This window comes from Ichthyophthirius multifiliis (genome assembly GCF_000220395.1).
Source record: "Ichthyophthirius multifiliis unplaced genomic scaffold scaff_1120509251019, whole genome shotgun sequence".
Taxonomy (NCBI): Eukaryota; Ciliophora; class Oligohymenophorea; order Hymenostomatida; genus Ichthyophthirius; species Ichthyophthirius multifiliis.
In genome coordinates, this window is record NW_004086279.1 from 4,581 (window position 1) to 31,289 (window position 26,709).

At 16.5% G+C, this 26,709-nt stretch overlaps 7 protein-coding genes across 7 annotated transcripts, besides 34 other annotated features; 2 read left to right on the forward strand and 5 right to left on the reverse strand. All coding sequences in view use genetic code 6, as the record gives it.

Annotated features, from left to right (window-relative positions):
• The first annotated feature begins 142 nt into the window (after nucleotides 1–142).
• Nucleotides 143–187: a microsatellite.
• Nucleotides 188–634: 447 nt separating this feature from the next.
• Nucleotides 635–682: a microsatellite.
• Nucleotides 683–1,320: 638 nt separating this feature from the next.
• Nucleotides 1,321–1,407: a microsatellite.
• Nucleotides 1,322–1,434: a microsatellite.
• Nucleotides 1,325–1,390: a microsatellite.
• A 279-nt stretch (nucleotides 1,435–1,713) lies between the features above and the next one.
• Nucleotides 1,714–1,788: a microsatellite.
• Nucleotides 1,714–1,844: a microsatellite.
• Nucleotides 1,845–1,992: 148 nt separating this feature from the next.
• IMG5_129780 (hypothetical protein) lies at nucleotides 1,993–2,298 on the reverse strand (the record flags this gene model as incomplete). Its single annotated transcript, XM_004032064.1, has 1 exon — nucleotides 1,993–2,298. A coding segment is annotated over one exon (306 nt), but the record flags the coding sequence as incomplete, so codon positions are not given.
• Nucleotides 2,299–2,365: 67 nt separating this feature from the next.
• Nucleotides 2,366–2,415: a microsatellite.
• Nucleotides 2,367–2,417: a microsatellite.
• Nucleotides 2,381–2,417: a microsatellite.
• A 51-nt stretch (nucleotides 2,418–2,468) lies between these two features.
• Nucleotides 2,469–2,530: a microsatellite.
• A 2,836-nt stretch (nucleotides 2,531–5,366) lies between these two features.
• Nucleotides 5,367–5,465: a microsatellite.
• Nucleotides 5,466–7,103: 1,638 nt separating this feature from the next.
• On the forward strand, nucleotides 7,104–9,594 carry IMG5_129790 (hypothetical protein; the record flags this gene model as incomplete). The annotated part of the gene is made up of 5 exons (XM_004032065.1): nucleotides 7,104–8,360; nucleotides 8,403–8,567; nucleotides 8,609–8,716; nucleotides 8,906–9,268; nucleotides 9,331–9,594. 5 exons carry the CDS (start codon nucleotides 7,104–7,106, stop codon nucleotides 9,511–9,513), a joined length of 2,076 nt encoding a protein of 691 aa, XP_004032113.1. The 3' UTR covers nucleotides 9,514–9,594.
• Nucleotides 9,595–9,634: 40 nt separating this feature from the next.
• Nucleotides 9,635–9,719: a microsatellite.
• Nucleotides 9,643–9,684: a microsatellite.
• A 396-nt stretch (nucleotides 9,720–10,115) lies between the features above and the next one.
• Nucleotides 10,116–10,170: a microsatellite.
• Nucleotides 10,122–10,172: a microsatellite.
• A 1,072-nt stretch (nucleotides 10,173–11,244) lies between these two features.
• On the reverse strand, nucleotides 11,245–12,547 carry IMG5_129800 (hypothetical protein). Its single transcript, XM_004032066.1, has 2 exons — nucleotides 12,173–12,547; nucleotides 11,245–12,116 (listed from the first exon to the last, which is right to left on the reverse strand). Exons 1-2 carry the CDS (start codon nucleotides 12,534–12,536, stop codon nucleotides 11,290–11,292), a joined length of 1,191 nt encoding a protein of 396 aa, XP_004032114.1. The 5' UTR covers nucleotides 12,537–12,547; the 3' UTR covers nucleotides 11,245–11,289.
• Nucleotides 12,548–12,583: 36 nt separating this feature from the next.
• Nucleotides 12,584–12,626: a microsatellite.
• IMG5_129810 (hypothetical protein) lies at nucleotides 12,627–13,457 on the reverse strand. The gene is made up of 5 exons (XM_004032067.1): nucleotides 13,414–13,457; nucleotides 13,190–13,368; nucleotides 13,031–13,139; nucleotides 12,886–12,987; nucleotides 12,627–12,814 (listed from the first exon to the last, which is right to left on the reverse strand). The coding sequence occupies exons 1-5, from the start codon at nucleotides 13,451–13,453 to the stop codon at nucleotides 12,714–12,716; spliced, it is 531 nt and encodes a 176-aa protein (XP_004032115.1). The 5' UTR covers nucleotides 13,454–13,457; the 3' UTR covers nucleotides 12,627–12,713.
• Nucleotides 13,458–14,121: 664 nt separating this feature from the next.
• On the forward strand, nucleotides 14,122–15,057 carry IMG5_129820 (hypothetical protein; the record flags this gene model as incomplete). The annotated part of the gene is made up of 4 exons (XM_004032068.1): nucleotides 14,122–14,318; nucleotides 14,362–14,573; nucleotides 14,630–14,732; nucleotides 14,804–15,057. Exons 1-4 carry the CDS (start codon nucleotides 14,306–14,308, stop codon nucleotides 15,055–15,057), a joined length of 582 nt encoding a protein of 193 aa, XP_004032116.1. The 5' UTR covers nucleotides 14,122–14,305.
• Nucleotides 14,324–14,374: a microsatellite.
• Nucleotides 15,058–15,824: 767 nt separating the features above from the next.
• Nucleotides 15,825–15,926: a microsatellite.
• A 295-nt stretch (nucleotides 15,927–16,221) lies between these two features.
• Nucleotides 16,222–16,251: a microsatellite.
• A 1,241-nt stretch (nucleotides 16,252–17,492) lies between these two features.
• On the reverse strand, nucleotides 17,493–18,142 carry IMG5_129830 (roadblock lc7 domain protein; the record flags this gene model as incomplete). The annotated part of the gene is made up of 5 exons (XM_004032069.1): nucleotides 17,493–17,626; nucleotides 17,685–17,748; nucleotides 17,821–17,945; nucleotides 17,993–18,077; nucleotides 18,140–18,142. The coding sequence occupies 5 exons, from the start codon at nucleotides 18,140–18,142 to the stop codon at nucleotides 17,493–17,495; spliced, it is 411 nt and encodes a 136-aa protein (XP_004032117.1).
• A 1,169-nt stretch (nucleotides 18,143–19,311) lies between these two features.
• Nucleotides 19,312–19,343: a microsatellite.
• Nucleotides 19,344–20,744: 1,401 nt separating this feature from the next.
• Nucleotides 20,745–20,789: a microsatellite.
• A 59-nt stretch (nucleotides 20,790–20,848) lies between these two features.
• Nucleotides 20,849–20,964: a microsatellite.
• Nucleotides 20,965–20,976: 12 nt separating this feature from the next.
• Nucleotides 20,977–21,031: a microsatellite.
• Nucleotides 20,978–21,025: a microsatellite.
• Nucleotides 20,988–21,037: a microsatellite.
• A 227-nt stretch (nucleotides 21,038–21,264) lies between these two features.
• Nucleotides 21,265–21,366: a microsatellite.
• Nucleotides 21,303–21,404: a microsatellite.
• Nucleotides 21,303–21,419: a microsatellite.
• Nucleotides 21,310–21,421: a microsatellite.
• Nucleotides 21,378–21,421: a microsatellite.
• A 1,696-nt stretch (nucleotides 21,422–23,117) lies between these two features.
• Nucleotides 23,118–23,166: a microsatellite.
• A 489-nt stretch (nucleotides 23,167–23,655) lies between these two features.
• On the reverse strand, nucleotides 23,656–25,171 carry IMG5_129840 (MORN repeat protein; the record flags this gene model as incomplete). Its single annotated transcript, XM_004032070.1, has 4 exons — nucleotides 23,656–23,833; nucleotides 23,888–23,997; nucleotides 24,213–24,386; nucleotides 24,435–25,171. Coding segments are annotated over 4 exons (1,122 nt in total), but the record flags the coding sequence as incomplete, so codon positions are not given.
• Nucleotides 25,121–25,195: a microsatellite.
• Nucleotides 25,196–26,285: 1,090 nt separating this feature from the next.
• Nucleotides 26,286–26,342: a microsatellite.
• Nucleotides 26,343–26,709: the final 367 nt, after the last annotated feature.

The following is a 26,709-nucleotide window of genomic DNA, read 5'->3' on the forward strand; positions in this document are numbered from 1 at the left end:
TACTTTTTATGTCTCAAATGTACTAATTTTTTCAGCTTTTTAGTGAATTAAATGTTTCTCTTCTTTATTTTATGAATATTTTACCTTTCATCCTTCTTTTATTTATTCTTATTTTTCTTTGGATGAAAACAGAGTTTTGAAATGCAAAAAATCTTATTCTTTTTGCAAAAAATATTAATTTTTTTTGTAATTGTTATAATCCCTCATATTTTTATATTCCAATAATAAATACTAAACTCTATCCTTATATATGTAAAATCTAATAAAAATAGTATCCAAAAATTATTCGTGAATCCTTTTTTTAATATTATGGGATTAATAAAATTAACTAATAATAAATATTATATTCTAAATATATAAATTTTATTTCATTAATGAAATAAATGAGTGTGAAAATGCCATTTTTCATATAAATATATAAATATTATAATGGAAATTGTTTGTGATTTTTTTTTTGGAATTTCTTTTTGATGATTTTTTTTTTAAAGGTTGATTTAAAAATAGAAATAATAAATGCTTGAGTTCTTCTTAAAAAAATTGTTAAATTTAATCGTCGAAAAATAACTGCTTTTAATTTTTTGGAAAGAAACATAAAATTGCATTTTTTGTAATATTTTTTTTAAAAAAGGCAGGCTTAATAAATTATCTAAATAGGTTTTAATAAATTATCTAAATAGGTTTTGCTAGAAATGTATAGATATCTGTAAAAAAAAACTAAAAACTTAATTAAAGAAAAGGGAGAAAAATGGATAATTGCTACTTTTTTTGTTAGATGATTTTTATATGATGTTATTTTGAAATTGAAAATTGGTTTTTCCTTAAAGAAAAATAATACTTGAAATATAATTTTAATATAAAAAAAGTAAGTCTTTTGCTAGTAAATAAATTTATTTCAGTGCATATTTTTTAGTAATTTTATTTTAATTCATAAACTTTAAATAATTGAAAATAAAAAAATTCTATAGGCTGTTTTTACCTTAATTTATAATGTATTTTTTTATATCAAAATTGTGCTATATGTAGTTATATAGAAGAATATTTGAATATAGTATCTAAAATAATAATAAAATATGTATTAAATACAAGAAAATTTAGTAATAAAATAATTAAATATAATAGATTGCAAATTTTAATAAAAAAATTGTAATTTTCATTCACAAAAACTTCCTTGCTTATTAAAAGTCTTTATTTAAGTGAAAATATATAATAAATAATTTGTATGAAATATATGTTATAAAAAGAAAAATTCATAAAATTTACTTAAATATTTATATAAAATACTTAGAAAAATAATGGTAAAATAAGAGATTTGTTTTAACAATAAATATATATATATATAAATATAAATATAAATATAAATATATATATATATAAATATAATTATATATATTTACAAATATATAAATAGCTAATTATAAATAATAAATATTATAATTTTTCATTTTATAAAAAAGATTAAATTTAATTCTATTAATATAATCTTTATAAATATAATTATTTATTTTTAAAATTAATAAACACAAACATAGTAAAAAATTTTCATTAATTATATTAATTTTATTTTAATATATTTAAATAATTATTATAAGGATTATTTAATCTGTTTATTTATGGTAGATTTTATACTGACTACATATTTTTGTTTGGTGATTATTTTTTTTCTTAAATATTTTATTCTTTATTTTTTTCTTTTAATAGTGGAGTAAGGCAATAATTATAATTATTAATATTATTATTATTATTAATATTATTATTATTATTATTATTAATATTAATATTAATATTATTTTAAATTTAAATATTACTTTTTCTATTATAATTAATATTATTATTTTATTATTATTGATGTCTTTCGATTATTATTTATTTTTCAAAATTTATTAATTATCTAATAAAACCTCCATTAGGATTTATTATTTTTCTTTTTTATCTACATAAATCTAATGCTTTCTAAAAACTCATTCCTTAATATTTTATTAAATATGCAATTACTGTTGTGGAACTTCTTGAAATTCCAGCAAAACAGTGTACCAAAATGTTAGTTGTTTTCATGTTATTATGCATAAATTCTAGCATCTTATCGAAATGTCTACTTAAATTATAACTTTCTATATCTTCAGCCCATATTATCTCATGTTATGGCATTTATGTTTTAGTATATCTTACTCCTGAACGTGCTGCTACTGTTAACACTGCTCCTATGTTGTGTTTTTTTAACAAATCTAAATTCTATGCTGCTTCCAAATTTCCTAAATACAATCCACCAATTCCATTTTAAGGTTCTATTATGCAATTCATTGGATTTTATCGCATAAATGAGTAAAGAGTATTTTGTAAGAATTTTTAGTTAGTTAATGAATAGTACATTTTTTTATATTTATTTTTGTTATTTTTTTTTTTTTTATTAATTTTTTTTTGTGATTATAAAAAAACTAATATATATTTTTATTAAAGAAGAATTATATGGAAAATTAGAAACATAATTTATTTTTAAATAAATTATAAAAATAGAATTTATTTTAAATCAAATAAATAAATTTATTGATTGTTTTTATATTTAAAAAATTAATATAATATAAATATTATTTATAACAATTTTTTATAGAAATTTTAATATACATATATATTTTATGATCATACAAAAAATAGAAAATCTCTACTTTTTTAATTTATTCATAATAAAATTATAAAGTATAATAAGATTAAAATCAAAATTTAATTATATAAATTAAAAATTTTTAATTAGAATAGAATTTTTTTTTTTATTGAAAAAGTTTTTTATTTTCTAAACTATTAAAAATAAATAAACTTATTCAAAAAATTTTATATTCAGGATTATATCCCTAATACAAAAATAGAACTTTAAGTAAAAAAATTTACAAATATAATCATGAAAGGTTACTAAATAGAAATTTTAATTCATAAAAAAGATTATTCGGAAAGAATATGTTAGAAAATATAATTTTATTGTTTCAACGCAAGATTTTTAAGAAAAAATGTAAAGGAAGAATTTATAATGGGAAATACATGTAAAAAAATCGTAAATTCGAGAAAATTTTTAAATTAAAATTCTAAAAAAATTTAGGTAAAATTAAAATTTGAAAGTGGTTACTGTTGTTTTTAATTTATTTGTAATAGAAATTTTTTAAAAAAAGGAATCTGGGAACTCCAATGAAAATTTTTGAAGGATAATTATGCAATTTTAAAATCTTAAATGTTAATCAAGGAAGATAATTTGAAAAATAATAATTATTTATTTATATGATTTTAATAAAGGATTAATTTAAAAAAAAAAATTGTAAACAAAAAATTAGAAAAGAAAAGAAGAATTAGTTTGTAAATAATATTTAAAAAAGTAATTAAAAATTTTGAAAAATATACAATGAAGAAAAATAAAGTTTTTAGAGAAAATAAGAACATTACAAATTAAAAAATTTTTAAATATTAATTAAATTTATTTTTTATTTTAAAATATATTAAAAAAATATAATTAAGTATTAGTTTATTTATATATATTTTTTTATTTTTACTTCAATGAAAAATTAAATAAATAATTTATAAAGGCCTGCTAGTGCTGCGTAAATTTATTAAAAAAAAAATAAAGGTTATGAAGAAAAAAGCATCGAATATAATAATTTAATAAGACCTTCAACTTCTAATCCAAAAAATATACAAAATTAATAAATATCAAGCAATACAGATATTATGTATTTCAGTAATAATAATTAATAATAATTATATTAAAGCAATAATCAAATCTATGTTGATTCTAATAATAAAAACTTTAATACGAAAAATTAGATTTTCTTTGATTCGAATAACAATTTGCTTAATTTTGATAATATTAATAACATGCCAGTTTGCAATGAGTTTATTTTTATAAATACATTATTATTTTTTATGCACATATCGTTAATTTTTTTCTAAAAAAAGTTTCGCTTTGGGTGTTCCTATGCTTATTTCGCCTTCATTTAATTAATTTACAAAATAAATTCCTAAAACTATAAAAAAAGATAAAGTTTATTACTTATTTCTTATATTTTTAAATATGTATATTTTTTATAAGGAGTAATTGTGGATTGAAAACCAATAATATAAGCAAAATTATTTTTTGTTGAAACAATAAAATATATAACTTAGTACATAAAACTAACATTTAATTGTAAATAATAAAATAATATACTATTTTTTAAAAAAGATTATATATTTAAAAATTATTTAGAAAGAAAACGTAAAATAATTAAAACTTATAAATGATGTTGAAAATTACATTTATAAAAAGAAAGATTTTAATAGTTTAAATTTTGCTTAATTAAATTAAGTTTTTATTTAAAAAAAAATTAAAAAAAAATATTAATTTAAATTATTTTTGTTTACAAAAAAAAATAATTTAATTAAGAATATTTAATTTAAAAATTTTCAAACATAAATACATCAATTAAAAACTGAAGTATAGCAAAAGCATGAATTAATAAAAAAATTTTAAAAAAATACAACTCAAACAAAAATTTAAGAATTATAAATAGAATTACTTCATAGTAGGGAAGAATGCATAAGATTAAAAACGCTTTTTTAATAAACTATAAATGATTAAAATTATTAAATGAAGTAAATTTTTTAAATTTAAAATATTTATATAAATAAATAAATAAATAATAGAATTTTAGATTTAAACGATTTTTAAAAGAAATTCCAAATTCAAATAAGTGTTATAAATAAATTAAAATAAGAAAAAGACGAATAAATTGGTGTTGCGAAATTATTAGAAGAAAGAATGATTGAATTAGGAGTATGTATTTATATATAAATACATTTATATTTTTAACAAAAATAAAAAGATAAATTTAGAATTATGTTAAAAATAATTATAAGAAAAAGAAGAAAACGAATAAAGGATGTATATCTAAATCAAATAAAATGAAGAAGAAATAAAAGAATTAAAAAACGAATTGATAAAATATGAACAAATCAACTAAAAACTTGAAAAAAAAATAGATGATCTTTATGAGCAAGATACAAGAATAAGAGAGCTGTAAAATTGTAATTTACAAATTTTTAAAATAAAATATTTAGAAAGGAACAAGAGAAAATTATAGGCAAAAAATTACAAGAAAAAAGAGACAAAGTTAAGAAATTAAAAAGATTATGCAAGGAACTAAACTATAAAACACAAGATTAATAAAAAAGGGAAGAGATTTTAGAAAAAAGCTATAAGTTATAAATAAACTAATTATTATAACAAATTGATGATATGAAAATGTCTTAATATAAAAGCAATAAAATAGAAAACTAATAAATAAGACAGCATAGGATTACAGATTATTAATTATATTAAAATAATGATAATTTAAAAGATACAGAAAAAAAATAATAATAGATAAACTTAAATAATAATAATAATAATAATAATAATAATAATAATAATAATAATTATAATAATAATAATATTTATAATATTAATAATAGCATTAATAGCAATTATCATAATTATAATTTTTAATAAATATAATAATAATAAAATTTACATATTAAATAAACTAAAAATTAAGAACTGTTGCTACACAAGATATAAAAGATTTAGGTTTTTTTAATTTATATTTTAATTTTATTATTTATATATTTTCAGGTAAAGAACTTAATCTTAGATTGTCTTTAAAAAAATTGAAATTTAAAATATTATTTAATTTTTTTTAATGATTTAGACTAATAAATAACTGTTAATAATGCTTTTTAAAAACTTTAAAAGTAAATAATAAATTATTTTTCTTTCATATTTTAATAAATAATTAAATATAGAGAACCTTTTAATATTAATGATCAGCAAACTGCTCTTTTATTTGCAAGATATTTAGTTGAAAATAATGAAGGATCATATGTTGATTTTCATGATGAATTAAGTGCTAGTGTTGATATTGTAAAAAGTAGACTTAAAAATATTATTTAATAAGTAAAATTCCCTACTAAAGAATAAGAATAAATTCTTTTTGAATAATTAGTTTAGGTTATTTTATATTTCAATAAAAAAATATATTTTTTTTATAGATTATGGAATAATATGCTTAAGGCATAATTTCTTAATTGCTTTTACATCCTGATGTTTAAAAAACTAAATAGTTTAATGAACATTAACTTAATAAAGTTATTGAATATATTGATATTCCATTTACTAAAGAATAATATGATTATTTTTTACTTTTACTTTTTTAAAGTTCTAATACAATAAAATATTATAAACTGGAAGATATCAAATTGATTTTTTAGAAAAGACATAGACTTAATAACAATGTAAAAAGTAAAAAAAATATTAATTATTATTAGTTATTTTTTTATTTTATAATAAAAAAAAGGACAAAGTGTTAAAAATAAAAAAGAATTAGAAGATATAAATTGATTTTTTATAATATTTTTTAATTTTTTTGTTTTTATATAAAAAAATTAAATAATAACTTTCAGTATTTATATTTTTATTATAAATAATTTTTATAAAAATACAAAAATATATTTTTTAGTAGAAATATTATGTAATATTTCACAAATTTAATTATTTGTTTAAATAATTTTGTAAAATTATGTATAAATGTAAATAAAATTAATTTTATTTTTATTATAAAATAAATTTAAAAATGTTTAAAATTGTTTAAATCTAAATAAATAATTAGTTATATCTCTTTATTATAATTTATATATATATATTATAATATATAATTTTGTAACAAAATGTTACTTCTTTATTTATTCTTTAATATTTTAAAATAACAATCATCATATTTATTAACTAATTTGAATAATTATTTTTTTAAAATTTTATAATATAGTCAAAATTACATAATATTTAAATTAGTAATAAAAATATATAATACTTAGTTTTTAATTTTTTTTATCAACAATTACATACGAAATTTACCCTAGAGCATAAAATTAAATTATATTTCTCTATCATTTATAATTATAATATTCTGAATATAATATAGCAAATTATATTATAATACTTAATATATATTATATTTAGAAATAAAAAATTCAAGTTTATAAAAAAAATCTAAAAATCTTTCTAAATAAATAATTATATTTTAAAAATAATTTGACACAAAAAAAATTAAAAAATGGAAAACGACATAAATAACCTCCAAGTATTCAAAGATGATCACTATCTAAACGAATTTCGTGAGCATTTTATGGTTCGAAACAACACATTTTACGAAATCCTACATGAAATCGAAAAAAAAGAAGGATCTTTACAAAACTTCGCCAAAGGTAATGAAAAATATGGCTTTAATATTGAACATGGTAATCTAGTATACCGCGAATACGCCCCTGGAGCTAAAGAAGTATATTTATTTGGTGAATTTAATAATTGGGATCGAAGACAATATGGTTTAACAAAAGATGCATTCGGAAATTGGGAAATAAAACTACCTTTTGGATAAAATGGAGAATCTCCTATATCTCACGGTTCTCGTATAAAAGTGCATGTATTGACTGCCAATAATGAATGGGTGGATAGGATTCCAGTTTGGATAAAGAGACTATATTAGGATGATAATACTAAGATTTTCGATGGTGTATATTGGTCGAAGATAGATTATAAGTTTAATCATCCAAGACCTAGTAAAAAACATGCGCTGAAAATATATGAATGTCATATTGGAATGGCTGGTGTAGACGAGAGAGTTCATAATTTTTAAGAATTCAGAAGAGATGTACTCCCTAGAATAAAAAGACTTGGTTATAATACTATATAGATAATGGCGATAGCTGAACATGCTTATTATGGATCTTTTGGTTATCATGTAACTAATTTGTTCGGTGTTTCGAGTAGATTTGGGACTCCAGAAGATTTTAAATAACTAATTGATGAAGCACATGGGATGGGGATACATATTTTGATTGATATAGTACATTCTCATGCTAGTAAAAATGTAAATGACGGATTCAATTAATGGGATGGAACTGATTATTTATATTTCCATGAAGGAGCAAAAGGAAATCATAATTAATGGGATTCTAAGCTTTATAATTATGGAAAATGGGAAGTTTTAAGATTACTATTAAGTAATGTTTCTTGGTTTATGAAAGAATACAATGTAGATGGATTTAGATATGATGGAGTCACTTCTATGCTTTATAAACATCATGGTTTAGGGGTAGGATTTACAGGTGGATATCATGAATATTTTAATTATGATGTTGATATTGAAAGTTTAGTTTATTTAATGCTAGCTAATAAACTTATTCATGAAATTTATTAAGATGCCATCTCTATTGCAGAAGATGTTTCAGGTTATCCCACTCTATGTAGGAAAATTGAAGAAGGAGGTATTGGATTTGATTATAGATTATAAATGGCAGTACCTGATAAGGTATTTTTTTATTTTTAATAATTTTTTTTATTTTTTTTTTAGTGGATTAAATTATTAAAAGAATTTAAAGATGATGAATGGGATATGGAAGATCTAGTTTGGAATCTTATTAATAGAAGATATGATGAAAAGTGTATAGTTTATTCAGAAAGTCATGATTAGGCTTTGGTTGGAGATAAGACTTTAGCTATGTGGTTATTTGATAAAGTATATTTTCATTTTTTTTTATGAATTTTTTTTTTTTAAAGGAAATATATTTTAATATGAGTGAATAAATTCCAGAATCAGTAGTTGTAAATAGAGGCATGAGTTTACATAAAATTATTAGATTAATTACAATAGCCTTAGGAGGAGAAGTAAAATATATAAATAAATATTTATATATATATTACTTGTGTATATTTAAAATGTTTTGTTTTTAAAAAAATTTAATCAAGCTAAAAAAAGGCAATTAGCTTTTTTATGATTGATTTAGTTTTTTTTAAAATAATAAAAAATAAATGAACTCGTATAATATAATTAATTTTAATTAAAAATAAATAAAGGGTTATTTAAATTTTATGGGTAATGAATTTGGGCATCCAGAATGGATAGATTTTCCAAGATAAGATAATGGATGGAGTTTCCATTATTGTAGAAGAAGATGGGATTTGATTGATAATCCTAGTTTAAGATATAAATATTTAAATAACTTTGATATGGAGATGATAGAATTAGAAGAAAATTTTAAATGGTTAAACAGTAAAAATATGTATGTAAGTACAAAACATTAAGGCGATAAAGTTATTGCCTTTGAAAGAAATGAGCTCCTTTTTGTTTTTAATTTGAATCCAACTTAAAGTTTCTAAAATTATAAAGTAGGTACTTCAATTTCTGAAGATCATATTATAATTTTTGACACAGATGAAGTAATTATATAAATTTTAAATTTTTATATTTAATATGAAATAATAATAATAATTATAAAAAGCCTCATTTTGGAGGACATGATAGAGTGAGAAAAGGACATGAAATGTCTTTTATTACTTAAAAAGATGAATTTAATGGTAGACCTTATAGTATTCATCTTTATTTACCATCAAGATGTGGAATAGTTTTAACTTCAGTTAAAAGAGCTCATGAATATTGGTAGAATAAAATAAAATTCCATTGATAAAAAATATAATATATATTTATAAAAAAATGTATTTTTTAAATATGAATAGTTAGAGTTAAAATTTTATAAATATTAATATTTAAAATTTTTTAAAAAATTACAAAAATATAATTGAATATAAATATATAAATAATATTATTTATATTTTTAAATATATATTAATTTATTGATTTCTATTAATATGTATAATTTTTTTATATTTAATTTTTATATTTTTATGTTAATTTTATTGTGAATTGATTTTTTTTAATTTTAATTTTTTATTCTTTAAATTTAATAAAATAATATAACTAAATATATATAACTTTATTTTTTTAATAAATTTGTATTTTTATTAATTTTTTTTAAAAAAATATATAATTTTATTTTTATTTTTAGACAATCAAAGATAAATAATAATATTTCTTTATTAATTTGATATATTTGTATTTAAAATAATTAAATTAAAATTAAATATTAATATTATTTTGATATTTATTAATTAATTATTTATATGCATTATTTAATGGAAAGTATATAATTTATAAATAAATTAAAATTAAATAATTTTTTTACAAACTATTGTTTGCATAATATTATTTAAATAAATACTATTAATTAAAATTAAAAAAATATATATTAAAAATAATAAAAAAAATCAATTAAAAAAAATAATATTATAAACATTTATTTATTCTTTAAAAAATGAAATTAAATAATCGTTTTTTACTTGAGATTAAAGTATATAATTGTTTATTAAATAATTCTGAGTTTCTTTCGTAAAAATTAAAAAATACAAAATAAGCAGCTAACAAACCAAAAATTTAAATATATAAATAAAACTAGCAGTTAGTTTGTTAAAATTTAAAATTTTTCAGGCAATAAATTTAATTATATATAAATTCATTATTTTGAAGCTTTTGTTTTAAATTCAGATTAGCAATAATTCGGTCTAATATAAGCTATACAGATTTCATATTCATAAATATAATTTTTAAATATTTTCAAAATATTGTCGTTAGTGTAATACATTGTAATTAATTACAATTTTACATTTAATATATATGAATTAAGTGGCAGAGTGTTTTTAACTAATGGCTTTGATAAAATGTTATAATTTAAAGCGTTTTTGAAGAAGAAAAAGAAATAAAAAATATATAAAAAATTATATAATGAAGTTAAAAAAAAATGTTTCGAATTAAATGAGTAATTTTATTAATAATGCTAGTGAAAAAATTAATTTAGTTTTTTTTTTTATTTAAAGATTTACAAATAATTAGTAGTAAAATAAGAATAGTAGTTAAAATATAAAATAAAAAAATAATATAATATATAGATATACTATTATATATTTTTAGATAAAGTATAAAGATAATTAAATTAGTAAATTTAGAACATAGTTATAAGAAGCATTTTCGAAAATGGTACTGAATATGATAAGAAATTTAACATCAGATCTTATACTAATTAATAAGTTATTCCTATTTTCTTTGTATTTGATAATTTCTTGAATAGGAAAACTTTATATTTTTGTTATTTAAAGAAAAAAAAAATAGTAAGTCTTAATTCTAATTATTTTTTCATATTGATTATAAAAAATAAAATTGTTGAAAACCCTTATTTTGGCTGTATTTGTGTTAATATATATACTAATTAACTTAGTAATTATATTTCATTATTTACATTAAAAAAATGAAATAATAAAATAATTTTTTTTTTAAAAGATTGTATAATTAATTTTATTAAAAAACAAAAAAAATAGATATAATATATAAATATATATATTATTTAATCTCAAATAAGTTCAGCAACATTAAAAGGCATTTCGTCAATTTAAGTTGAATAATACTATTCAATATCTCTAAGAATTCCGACATCTTCATTTTTCACAAAATTAATAGCTACTCCTTTTCTTCCAAATCTTCCTGACCTACCAATTCTATGAATATAAAGTTCTCTATTACTAGGTAGATCATAATTAATAACAACTGAAACTTATTATACATCCAGACCTCTTCCCCAAATATCAGTAGCAATAAGAATTCTATATTGCCCATTTCGGAATTCATGCATAACTTTATCTCTTTCTTTTTAAGACATACCACCATGAATATAACAAAGGGAGAAGTTTTATTTAGTCATTTAATCAGCAAGCCATTCTACAATTTTTTTTGTATTACAAAAAATAACTGCTTAAGTAACTGTTATAGTATTATATAAATCACATAAAGTTTCTAATTTCCATTCTTCTTTTTCAACTGAAATAAAGAATTGTTTTATTCCTTCTAATGTTAATTCATCTCTTTTTACCAATATTTTAATTGGATTATTTGTAAATTTATTTGTCATTTCTAATATTTCTTAAGGTAAAGTTGCACTTACAACCACATTCTAATTATTATGAGGCAAATATCTATAAATATCATACACTTGTTATTTGAAACCTTTCGAAAGCATCTCATCTGCTTCATCTAATATTAACATTTTTAAGTTTCGGGTTCTTAAATGTCTCTTCTATATCATATCATATATTCTTCCTGGAGTTCCTGATACTATATGTACTCCCTTTTCTAATGAATTTTTATCATCTTCCATACTTTTACCTCCAATACAACAATGAACTATTTATTTTTATTATTTTAAATAAATATATAAAGGATATAAATTATTTTTTTACCAATAATATTCATATGATCTCCTAATGCCAAACATACTTTTTATGATTATTCTGCTAATTCTCGAGTTGGAGAAACTATTAATATTTAAGGTTCTCTTAAATTTTTGTCTACTATCTATAATGCAGATATGCAAAAAACACCTGTTTTTCCTGTTCCGGATTAACTTTATACTATTACATCCCTTCCTTATATTATTGGCTTTATTGCTCTTTGTTATACTGCTGATGGTTTGTCAAATCCATAGGTTAAAATACCTCTTATAAGCTCGTCTTTTAAATTCATTTTTTCAAAAGTTGTAACTACTTCTATTTCTTCGCTTGATTCATATTGAAAATTATCATTTGTTTATTTTGATTCAGCCATTTTATTTTATTTTATTTATTTTTCTAGACAATTAACAAAAAAAAAAATTATTATTATTTTTATTTTTATTTTTAAATTTTTATATTTTATAATTAGAAATTTATTTATTTTTTATCTTTAATTTTTCTCTTTTTTTTTTAATTTTAATATATAAATAAGATTTAATTATTTATTTTTTCAATGAGTTTTTTAATTGTTTTTTTTATTTAATTATAAACTTTTTTGTTGCAAATTATAATTTAATAAAGCTATAGAATTATCAAGAGTTTAATAATCATCTTTGTGAAAAAAAAAAAAAAATATATATACTATATATACAAATATTTATATTTTAAATTAAAAAAAATACATTTTATTTAAACATTTTATTCACTATTTTCTTTATTTTATTTTTTTTATATTTTTGTTAAATAATACAAAGGGGTAGGATTATCCAAAGGATTTTTCCTTCCTAAAAAAAAAAATTAATAAAATATATTTATTATTATCATTACTTGCATTTTAGCTGATATTTTGAGAATAGTTTAGCCTTTTTAAATTATCTTATTCAAACTAAAAAACACTATAAACAGATGGTGTATTATATAATCTTTTCATAATAATCTTTATTATTTATTTTTGTAAGAATAAAAATTAATTTGTAGATTTAATACCTTGTTTTCTTTATTTATGTTCTTTAAATTACTAAGCCTTGTATATATTTTACTGTTTGCATGCCTTATGCAAAATTATTTTACTGATTCAGATGCTTTATTATTTAATTATCTCTAATCAATATTAAGCATTTTTTCTTTTAATAGTTAATTTTCATATGACACTTTAAATCCTATTTCTTTTTTTTAATTATTATATAATTTATAACATCGTTTATTTTTACATCTATTTTTTTTAATATTCTTTAAATCAGGAGATTTCATAAATCCCGGGACATAAGGCGAATCATTTTATAATTAAGGTTTTATATTTATAACATTTTATACGAATTTTAAATGAGACTATTTGAATATAAATATATATTGTTTAATTTAAATATTTATTAACTTTTTATAAATCTTTTTCTGCACAATACTTGTTTAATGAAATTTAGTTCCACATTTTTTTATTTTAATTAACGAAAAAATATTTATTTTTATTAAATAATTCAAAATATTTTTTAGTAGGTATTAATAATTATATGATTATAATAAAATATTTGTATTAATTTTTTATTGATTTAATAAATTTTTAAGTTATATTTCCTAATAAATTATAAATCCACATTTTTTATTAAAAAAAAGAATAAAAAAATATTAGAAATAAAAATAAATGACTAGCTAATAATCATAATCAAATCAATTTTTACAAAAACTTGAAAATGAGGTATTTTTAATAAAAATATTTTGAAAAAAATTCTCTTTATAAAAATAATTATATAAAAAAAAGATTTTATATATAAGAAGTTATCTCTTTCCAAAATTACTAAACTGTAAAAAAAATGAATTTAAAAATTTAGAAGCTGTATATTCTTTAATAATAAGTTAATCTAAAGTAAAAATAAAACAATATTTATATTTAAAGAAAAAAATAAATAAGAATTATTAATTAGAAGATATTAATTTAGAGTAAATATATGGCAGCTATTTAAAAACATTGAAATAATTCAAAAGATAATAAGAAAATTATTCTAAATTAAATGAAAGGGATGTAGATGCTTTTAGAAAAAATACGAACAATTAGGAATTCAAATTCTTCCATTAATACACGATATAAAAATTAATATATTCGAAAGAATGGTGAAATATGGTATAAAATAAAAAAAAATAACTTAAATAATATAAAAAAATAGATATAAATAAAATTCTTGATTTTAATTTCTAAATGCATCTTTATAGTAATAAAGAATTATGTGATATTTCATTTTTTATGTTTTAATATGCTAATTTACATAACTAAAATAATATTGATGATTAATACCTTAAAAATCTTATAGAAAAATTATGCTTAAATTATAATATAATACCTTATCATAATTGGACTCACGCTTTTTAATTAATGCATGTAAAATAAAATTAATAAAAATAGTATTCCCTATAAATTTATATAAATAAAAAAAGATGTATTTTTGCACATACTTCAATAGTTAATTGAAAAACTTTTTAGAGCCTTTTGAATTTTTAGTAGGATTAATTTCAGGACTTGCACATGATATTAATCACAGTTTAATTTTTTATTATATGTATTTATAATTTTTTTTCTAATTTCAAAAATAAAAATATTTAATTAAATAGAGGGGTTTAATAACATATATAAAATAAAAAGAAAATCTGAAAATAGTTTAAGATATGCTGAATAAGGAGTACTTGAAAATATGCATATTTCTTAGTTTTTTAGAATTATTTTTAATAATCCTGAATTGGATATTTCTTAAAAAATTACTGAACCAGTATTTTTTTTTTCTAATTATATTTTACTTTAATATATAAAAAAAGAACAAACTAAACAGATTTAAAAAATTAATATTTTCTAATATTATAAATACTGATATGGTAAATAAATGTAATACATATTACATAAAATATATAAAAGGCAAGACATTAATAATTAATTCATGAACTCAAAATAAAAAATGCTTCGTAATTAAAATAATAGTAAAATGAATTAGATAAATATTTGTAATTATCAAAAACAAAAGAAGCAGATAGAGAAGTATTAAAAATATATATAATACTTATTTGTTTAAATAATAAGCTCATTTCAAATATTTTGATTCATGCATGTGATATAGGAAATCCTTGTTATTAATTTGATAATTATATGAACTGGTGTTTTTTATTAATTTAAGAATTTTAAGACTAAGTAATTATTTTAACATATCATTCATTTATATTTCTTAAAAAAAAAAAGACTATAAAAGAAGAAAAAAACAATTTACCTGTAACTTAATTTTTAATTTACAAAGGAAAATAAGAATTTTATAAATCTTAAATTTTTTTCTGTTGTAAAGAACAAAAATTATTTATTATTTTAATTTAGTTTTATTATAAATAGAAACTTTTGTTTTACCTTTATGGTATGAAATTTCTGTTTAATTTAATGATTTGTCTGTTTTATGCTAATAATCGGAAAATAATATCAAAATGCTTGGATGAAAAAAGTAAGAAATCATAAAAGTTATGAAACAAATCAAAATTACAAGACAAAATAAATATTTAAAAATATAAAATTTTTAATTAAGTATTTATTTTATTTAAACGTTAATTTCATTAAATAATTTATATAATATTATATTTTTTTATATAAAAAAAAAAAAAATTATATATATAACAATTTTTATAAAAATAATAATAATATTTTCGATTAAATTATATATATAACAATTTTTATAAAAATAATAATAATATTTTCGATTAAGTTTAATTTTTATTCTAACGCATATATTTATTATAAGAAAAAAAAAATCGACAAAAAGCTAATAAAAAATAAAGATATAAGAATGAATTTAGATTAAATATTTGAATGGTAATTATCATTTATAATACAAAAAAAAAAATATCCAATAAATAAAATATATCTAAGTAAGTACATATAAAAAATAAAAGGATTCTAAAAAAGCCTAAAAATTATCCTGGAAAACATCAAAAATCTTAGCCACGAACATAACCATAATATTTACCTATAGAAGCTAAAGCATAAGTAGAAAAAAAAAAAAAAAAATTAAATAAAAAAAATTAATAAAGTTTCATATAATATTTAAGGCTACAGCTGAATATATAAAAGAAAATATGATAAATGGAAAAGTAGATTTCAAAATATTTTATTATAATTTATAAAAATTAAAAGAGCGTTAATATCCCTGAATTTGGTGCTTTTGCTTTCGAAATAATAACTGATTATGTAAAGCCAATATAAAATTGCAATTTTTAAATATCAAGAAGTTTAGAATAATAAAGAAAAGAAAGAAATCATATTCATAAAATAAAGTTTACAAATTAAAATTAAAATAAAAAATATATTTAAAAAGACCTTGCTTTTTACCAGATAATAAATTGAAAACTCAACTCAAAAGATATCAAGAAAAAGAAGAAAAATAAAGTAATTTAAATAAAATAAACTAATATTTTAACAATAATAAAAGATTTTAAATCAGATAGATCTGTTTATTAATAAGTTTTTAATATTATTTATTGTAATCCAGTTCCAATTGCAGAATCTTGGTTATTTTTAATATATAAATATATCTTTATTTAATTATATTAGCTTTTTAGGAAAAGATATAATATAATCAGCCCATAATGCTTTTTTTTATGCAATTCAACATTTATCATCTTTAGGTTTAACAATTTTTTTTTTCTTTTCTTTAAATAAACATAAAAAAAAGGTTATGCATTACATATTGACTTAAAATTTATATCAATTAAAATTAATAATCATGATCTATAATATAATTATAATGAAGACTTTATAAATAGGTTAAATATTCTTGAGTTTGAATAAAAAGTTTAAAAAAAAATATATTTTTATAAAAAAAATTTAAAAAAAAGCTGAAAAAATCAATATATCCTACTAAAAAGTTTTGGGAAAATTCACCTTAATAAAATCGTGAAAAAAGCAGGTTTTTTTTTTTAACAAAAATAAAAAATGTATTTAATTAATAAAAAAAGTTTAACTAATCTTCTAAAAAGACCTAATAGTAACAATACAAAAGCTATGTTTGATAAATCTTTTGCATTAAATATAATGTCTTATGATTTAAATACTTCAAAGAAAACAAAGTATTCACAAAAAAATAAATTACCCTATATTTTATGAATTAGTTTTTTTATAAAAAATATGATATTATTATATATATATTAAAATAAATAAAGAAAATTAAAACTTATTTTTTTTTTAAAAAAAATAATAATTTATAATATAAATTAATAAAAAATAAAGAAATAATATTTAAATAAATATATTATTATATATATTATTCTTCTTTCATTTTTTATCTTTATCTTTTTCTTTATTCTCTTCTAAAGCTAGAGCAGCAGCTGTTGCTGCAGCCTGAGCAGCTTTTTATTCTTCTATAGCTTTTCCACATAATTAAATTGCCAACATTGTAAATTCTCCAGCTTTTTTTTTAAAATAAAATAAAATAAATATTTATTTATTAAGATTTTATTTTTTAACAACATTATGTAATAATATATTCATATGAATGTTTCGTTCTCAATCTTATAACTTCGACATCATTCTTAAAATTTGAAATTAAAATAAATATATATATATATTTAACTTTTTTTTTTTTTAAAAAAAAAAAATGTACATCAGGACTCCTTAAATCTCTTTATATAATTTTTCTTGAAACATTCCATAAATCAGAAACTAAAGCAGCCACATGAACTGCTTTTGTATAAGGAATAGTTTTTTCAGTATTTTTTAATGTAATTCCTTTTATTTTTTTCAGAATATTTTATTTTTTTAAATAAATAAAATACCAAATTCATTAAAAATAACATATCCATTAGATCCTTCTAAAGTCATAAGTTATTTTAATTAATCATCTGCATTAATATCTTGTGCCTTTATTTATTTTTTTATATAAGTGATTATTTTTGAAAACTGAAAGTAAATAAGCAAGTTACCATTTACAATTTTTTTTAAAAAAAATACTTTATTTACTAAAATTTTTTTATATTTATAAATAAATAGTTTTATTTTTAATTTTTTTAACAAAAAAAAACAAATAAAAAAGAAGAAAAAAATCAATATTTTTATATAAACAAATATATAGTTATTAACAAAAAAAAATTTGATTTCATAAAAAAAACTTTTCAATTTAGCCTTAAATTCCTAAAAAAAATATTAAATTTTTAAAACATTGAAAATCAACAGATATTTTTTTCCCTTTAATTTCATTAACAATTTTCTATAACCATCTTTCATTCCAAAACTTGATATTTTTCTCAAAAAATCATCATTATTTAAATCTTAAATATTAACAATTCCGTTCTTATCTAAATCAAGAATTTTGAATATTTTTTTGAATAAAATATCTCTTTTTTTGTTTTTTTCGATAATAGTTTTCTTTATTTAATTACAATTAATTTTATTTTACCAATTTTTCATATATTTATTTCAAGTCTTCCTTTTCGCTACATGAGCTTATTGAAAGTATCTCATTTGATACATTATTGAAATTTTATTTTATATATTCTTCACATTCATTTATTTTTTCTTATGAAACATTCAAATAGCTATCACAAAAAATATCTAAGTTTTCTTCTTATATTAATTCTTTTTAAGTAAAATTATTATTGTTCTAAAAACCTGCAAATTTTGGAGAATTTTATGAATATTTTGCTTTAGGGGAATTCTCTAAATTATCAATTTCAATATTTTTTTTATTCAGTTCTAATAAAATGTTTTATATTATAAATTCAGCACAATCTTCACCCAAATCATTCTTTTCGCAAAATTCTTCTGCTAAAAATTTAATGTCATCTCCATGTTGTACATATATTTTTTCTTATTCTCCTTCTTCGAATTATAATGTAACAATTGCAAGTATTTTTTTGTTATTAAATTAATTTGTTTATTCACAAATTTTAAATAAGTTTTTTATTTTTTCCTTTTGGGTTTATGTACTACTATTATGACTAGGTTATGTGTTTGAAAAATCTTAAGAAAATGTATGGTTTAGATGAGAATTTTTCATTATTTTTTTAAAAAAAAAATATTTAATTTTTTATAAATTTATTATTTATTTATTTTTTTTTTAAAAAAAAAAATATTTTATTTTTGTAAGCAAATTAATTAATTAAAATAAATAATAATTATAAATAAATATATCTTTATATTAAATTTTTTATTTTATTATAATTAAATGATATATTTTGTCATTTTTTTTTTTTTTCCTTCTTCTTATTCTAAGTACTAATTAAGATAATGATGAATAAAAACATATTTAATAAGTTTATTATTTTTTTATTTCAATTAATACACTTATTTTAAATTTTATAAAAAGGCAATTCTTAAATACTAAGAGGAATCTGCAATATCAAATAAAATTACAGTTTGTACATATTAATTAACAAAAATTTTGAATTAAAATAAAGGGTATTTCCTAAATATAGATATAGAAATCAAAAAAAAGTATTTATTCAAATAAATAAAAATAAAATATATATTTAAAAAAAGATTGTCTAAAAACTTTATTTCAATAAGGTTTTATTTTGCGTGAATTAGTTATAAAATTAATATAATGAAAAATATATAGTAATTAATAATAAAAATAACATAACTATTAATTAAAATAAATATTTACAATAAAGACTATAGAAAAGTCAGAAAGAATAATAGATAAAAATTTTTTGAATTTAAACTTTAACTAATTAAGTGACTTTAATTAAAATTTAGATGAAAATGAACTAAAAATAAAGAAACAAATAGAGAAAATTATAAATGTTTTTTTTTATTTTAATGATATAAATAATTATTTTATAAAAAAAAAATAGTCTGATAATAAATAATTGAATATTTTTAATGACAATCTACTTTATTTTATATTTTTAATATTAATTTTAATAATATTTATTTATATTATATATAAATAAGAAACAAAATAATAAAAAACTAAATAAAATTGAATTATTAAATTATTTATTTTAAATATTAAAAAATGGAATCTCATTTTTCATATTTATAAAATACAAATTGCAATAAAATAAAATATATCAAAGAAAAAAGTATTATCAACGATAGCAATACAAAATAAAATATAAATTAATCTTAAAATTCTATACATTATGAAATGAATTAAACTAATCATACAACTCAATTTATTGAAATATTTGTAGCAAAATTTTTATATCAATCAAATTATTAAATCAAAAAAATATGAAGATAATAAATGAATTATTGTAAAATAAAAAAATAAAATATACCAAATTAAATTACACACTTAAAGCAATATTTTATTCATACTGATTATTGCATTGTAAAAATCAAAAATATTTGATGAGTATTCATATTAATATTAAATAAAATAGATAAGCTAAATAATAAAGTAGAAATTAAAAATTATAAATATTTTCAAAGTATAAATAAATAAAATAAATACAAAAAAATAACAAAAATTATTTATAAATATATTTGAAAAAAAAGAAAATTATATATAAATATATATTGTTTATAATAACAATTTCTATAATAAAAGCTTAAATTAAAAAAAAATAACTAAAATAAATGAAATAAATTAAAAAATTAAATATTTTAAAAAAGTATAATAATTTATATGAAAAATTATTATATATAATTATTTAAAAAAGTAAATAAAGAAACAAAAATGAATTAAAAATTCAAATAAAATATTTAATTTAAATTAATATATTATAAAAAAAAATAAAAAAAATATTGATATTTAAATATTATATATTAATAAAATCATTACAAAAAAAATATTATAATTATTAATAAATAAAAAATATTTAAAATAAAATATTAAATATTGTATAATAAAATATTAAATAAAATATAATAAAGGGAAAAAAAAAATTAATAGTTTATAAAATATCTTAAAAATAAAACAAAAAAATAAATAAATCTGATATAAAAATTATAAAAAAAAAATATATAATAAATTAAATAGATTTGAAAAAAAAAATATCAATAAATTTAATTTTTGTTTTAATAGGATTCAAATAAATCTAAATAAAAATGCTTAAATTATTAAAAATCTTCATCTTATAAATATTTAATATAATAAATTTATATATATAAATAAAAAAATATATATATACAAAAATATTATATATTTATATATTTATATATTTATATATTTATATATTTATATATTTATATTTTTATATATTATCATATTTTTATTTTTTTTATATTATTTAAATATTTTTTTATATATTTTTAAACCTTCTAATTCGAAATTTTAATATTAAATTTTAGTTTTTTTATCAATTTTTTCGTAAGTATTAAGTATTTCTTAAATTTCATTGCTGAAGCATGAACTTGAAAATAAAGTTGAATGAATAGGTAAATTTATTTCTTCCGATTTTATGAATTATAGCATTTAACAACATCTTAATTAAATATTTTTTCACAAATATTTTATTATAACATTAATAAAGAATCAATATTTTGTAAATCAAAAAATTTTGCAGATTTTGAATATTATGGAAGAGGTAAATTTCCTCTTAAAAAATAACTTTATGAATAAAAATTATTTTATATTTCACTACTACTGTATTTGTTTGAATATAAATAATTAAATTAGTTCGGTTAATTTGTTATTCGTAAACTTCGTATAAAGTTTTTTATTTTGAATTATCATTTAATAATGGTATTTAAAAGCTACTTTCGAATATATTATTCTATGGAAAAGACACTATATTGTTTGTAAATTCCCTTAATCCTATATTTCCTTCTTTTCTTCTATAATTTCCAGTAAAAGAGTCTAGTAAAATTCCAAAAAGTACATTTATATCAAATTAACTTAATTATGGATTTAAAAATTCAGTAAAATTTTGAATATTATCTAATTTTATTGGTACTAAAAGTGTACTTTTTTCTTAGAAACATTTTAATGAGAGAAATTCGTTTATAAATTGTTCATCTTTTTATTTTTTAGTTAATAAGTTTTCCCTATTTTTATTAAACGAGAAAGTCATTATTGGCTATTTAGAACATTCATCTTATACTAAATTCAAAACTTCATCACAGAATCCTCCAAAACCACTATTCGAGTCATAAAAAACTTAAAATCCATTTAATATGTCTGTTTCTTCTAACAATAATCTTATATAGTTTTCATTAATTTCAAACTTTTTTTTATTTAAGATTAAAAAATAAATTATGATTACATTTTCTTATTTTTTAGCTAATAATTATCCTTCTGGAAAACTTTCAAATTTTTAATCTAAAAGATAAGGTAGTTCTATTTAATATTTCTAATCAAATTATGTTTCTTTTAAAAATTAAAAATAAGGATTTTATTAATTTTGATTTTCCATTTATTATTCTTCTTCTTGTTAATTTATTATTTGTATTTTTTAATTCTGCCATATATTTTGGTTGCTTTTATCTATTTAATGTGCATTATTCTTTTGTTTCATAGAATTATTAAATTATAATACATCTAACTCGTCTTTGATTCCCCATACTATATTTCTAGGTGTTTTCTTCTCTAAATTCTTAAATAAACATGAATGCTCGATAGGATCGTTTTCTTCAAAAAATTATTAGCCCTTTTTTTTACATATAGATTTATATTTTTATTTTTTTACTTATATATAAAAATATAAATTGCCAATTCTTTGTGATAATGGACCAAATTATAAAGTAATTAGGTTTTGTGCCATTTATTTATATATTTTTTTTAATAATTTCTACAAGATATAATTTAATTATTTATTTATTTTTAATTATAAATTATTAATTAATTAAATTTTTTATTTTATAAAGCCAAAATTTTAATATTTATAAAATTAAATTTATTATAAATTATTTTAATAAAATGGAAAAAAATATAGAAATATACAATTATAATAAAAATAAAAATATTATAAATATATGAAATATATGTATATATATTGTATTTTAATAATTAAATAAACTAAATTTAATTTTTTAAAAAAATATTAATTTATTGAATAAATATATTAATGTTTTATTTTGTTCTGATTAATTTTTTTTTACATATTTAATAAAATCGCATCTTTAAATATTTTATTAATTTAATAAATATAATTTTTATTATATTTATAATAATAATAAGTTAACAATTCTAATATTTTTGTATTTTTTCTTTAATTTTTTTTTAAAACTAAATAAAAAAAGTACAGAAAAAAATTAAAACAGCTTTTTTGCTTATTTGAGTTTTTTTTAAAAAATAAATTAAATACAAAATATTCAAAATATGTAATATTATTTATTTGTTTTCAAATTATATATAGAATATTTAAATAAATCAAAAAATATTATTTATTAATAATTTTAAAATATACAAATTAAATTAATAAATAAAATAACCAAGAAAAGAATAAAAAAAATACATATTACTTTTAAATGCTTTCAACATAAATAATTAAATTAAATCTAATTTATCATTAGAAAAATATAAAAAATATAAAATAATACTATTTTAATCAAAACTAATTTCAATACAATATTTTATTAAAAAATATAATATTTAATATATGCCTTAGTTAAAAATTTAATATATTTCATTAATCTTCTTCTTCATTAATCCATCTAATTCTTTTACCATCAGCCCATTCTCCTGTTTTTTATTTTCCTTAAGCATTAATATAAATACCTTCACCATGCTTTTTTTTTAAAAAAAATAAATTTTTTCCAAAAAATTATTTTTAGTTTAATACTTATTTGCCATTTTACCATTATCCTTTATATTTTCTTCCATCTGGCCATTCAAATTCGCCATAACCATGCTTTTTATCTTCAACGTAATGTCCAATATATCTTCTTTCATCTAAAATTTAATAATTAATAATAGAAATAAATTAAAAAAAAAATATTTAAAAAATAAATAACAATAACAATAAAATTTTAATAATAAAAAAATATTATTTAAATTAATAATAATAATAAAAATCTATTATATAAATAAATTTATTTATATATAAACTAAAAAAATCAAAGAAAATATTTAAAAAAAAAAAATTAAATATATTAAATATATAATACCAGGCCATCTAAATTCACCCTCTCCATCCATTTTGTTATTTTTCCATTCTCCTTTGAAATTTCTTCCATCAGCCCAAGTATAAGTACCATATCCATGTATGTTGTTATTTTAAAATTCACCTTCATACTAAGATCCATCAGTCCAAAAAAATTTACCTTTTCCTTATTTTTTGCCTTTTTTTTAAAAAAAAAAACTTAAAAAAGCAAAAATAAAACTTTTACCTTAAACATATTATCCTTCATATTTAGCACCATCAGGCCAAATTTCAATTCCTTATCCTTCTTATTTATCATCAACCCATCTACCAATATATTTAGCGCCATCAGCATGAGTATAAGTTCCAAAACCGTCAGCTTTATCCTTTTACCATTCTCCTTCATAGACATCAGCATCAGAATGAATAAGCCTTCCTTTTCCATGAGCCATATTATTTTTCCAATAACCTTCATAAACAGATCCATCTTTCCAAAGTTATTTTCCTCGCCCATGTCTCATACCATTTTTCCATTATCCGATATAAACAGACCCGTTTTCAAGTTAATAAGGAGGCAATAAAACAGCTTCGTCATCACTGTATTAGTGTGCATCATAGACGAAAGGTCCTAATTTTTCCAATGTGTATTTTGTAGCATTATTTGTGTAGTCAGGTTCGTGGTCTATTGGTTCGGCAAACTTACTATTTGGTTTGTGCATGTTTATTGCAGTAGACGTGTTTTCTTTTGTATTTTAATGATCATCGGTCGGCTTTAAATCTGTAAAATCTTCATTATTTTAATGATGAACATTCATGTTTCTACCTAATTGTTATTAATTCTCGTTTCTATCATAATCTTCATTAGTTACTACTTTGTCAGGAACTTCGGTAGTACCTAAACCTTTTTAGACATCTGATGCACAACAACCCATTTTTTAATTTGTTTTTTCTTTTTTGTTAGTTTTAGTTTTTTTTTATATTTTGTTTTGTTTATTTTATTTTTTATATATATGTTTGTAATTATTAATTATTATTATTTTTTTTTTATATTTTTTTAAAAAATAAAAATAAAAAAATATTTATATATTTATTGGAACAATAGAAATAATTTTAAATGTATAACATAATATATTCATGATTTTTTTTCTAATAAATTAAATAATTAAATTTTATTTAATTTATTAAATATAGATTAAAAAATTTAGATAATAAAAACTAAAATTTTTATTTCATTTTTATAATTTTTGTTTTTTAATTAAAAACATCAGTTAGTTTTTTAACATAATTTATATAAAAAATTTTAATTATAATTTTATTAAATATATATTAATAGCAAGACAAAGAAATATTATAATAATATTAATTAATATTAATTTTAAAGTTTAAAAAAATTATTATTTATAGTTTTTTCATTTTTTCTTATTATAATAATTATTAGAAAATACTTTTATTATAAAAAAAATAGGTGTACAATTAATTATCATATACAATATGATAAAAAATATTACTTCATAATAAGGTAATTTAATAAATAAATAAACTAAATAAATATTTTATTTAATTATATTTAAGTAAAACAAATACAAAAAATACAAATTAAAAAAAAAAAAAAAATTATATTATTTTTTGCTTTTTTTAAAAGAATAATATATCATTAAAAAAATATGAAATTTATCTTAATAATTATAATTATTAATTTATGTTAATAAACAAATCAATAAATATATACATTAATTAATATTTTCTTATATTTATAAAATTTATGATTTAAAATATATAATAATTATACTAATAATGATTTTAAAAATCAATTACATAGTACATCTAATATATTATTTTAAATAAATACAAATTATATTATATAATCATATAAATAAAGTTGAATTCGATTATATTTATTTTAATTTAAAAGTTAGTTTTTTTTTAACTCAATACATATTTATATTAATAAAATTTTAATAATATTTTATTAAATCTAATTAATTTATAATTTTTTTATTTTATATTTAAAATTAATAAAAAAAATCTATAAATTATAATTTATTTATATTCGATATTTATTAATATTTCTATTTAAATTTTGAATTTAATATATAAAAATTATAGTTAATTTTATTAATTATAATTAATTTTAATAAACAATAATTAATTATAAATTGATAAAAATAATAATTTTACATTAATCATATTTATTTTATATAAAAAATAAATATATAAAATAATATTGTCTATTAAATATTATTTATTTATTCATACAAATATTTCAATTTTTTTTTTTAAAAAAAATTGTATTTTATTTTATAATATCTATAATTTTTTTAATTATTAAAATATTTTTCTAAATTTAAAATAATAAACTATACATTAATAATAATTTTATTCTTCACTTATAAGTTATTTTTATATAAAGCGTTTATTTTCACTATTATTAAAATTTTTTCCCAATATTTTTTTAACAAATATAAATTTTTCTCCTTTGTACATAAACAATTTTTATATTAAATATAAAATTTATTCAAAAC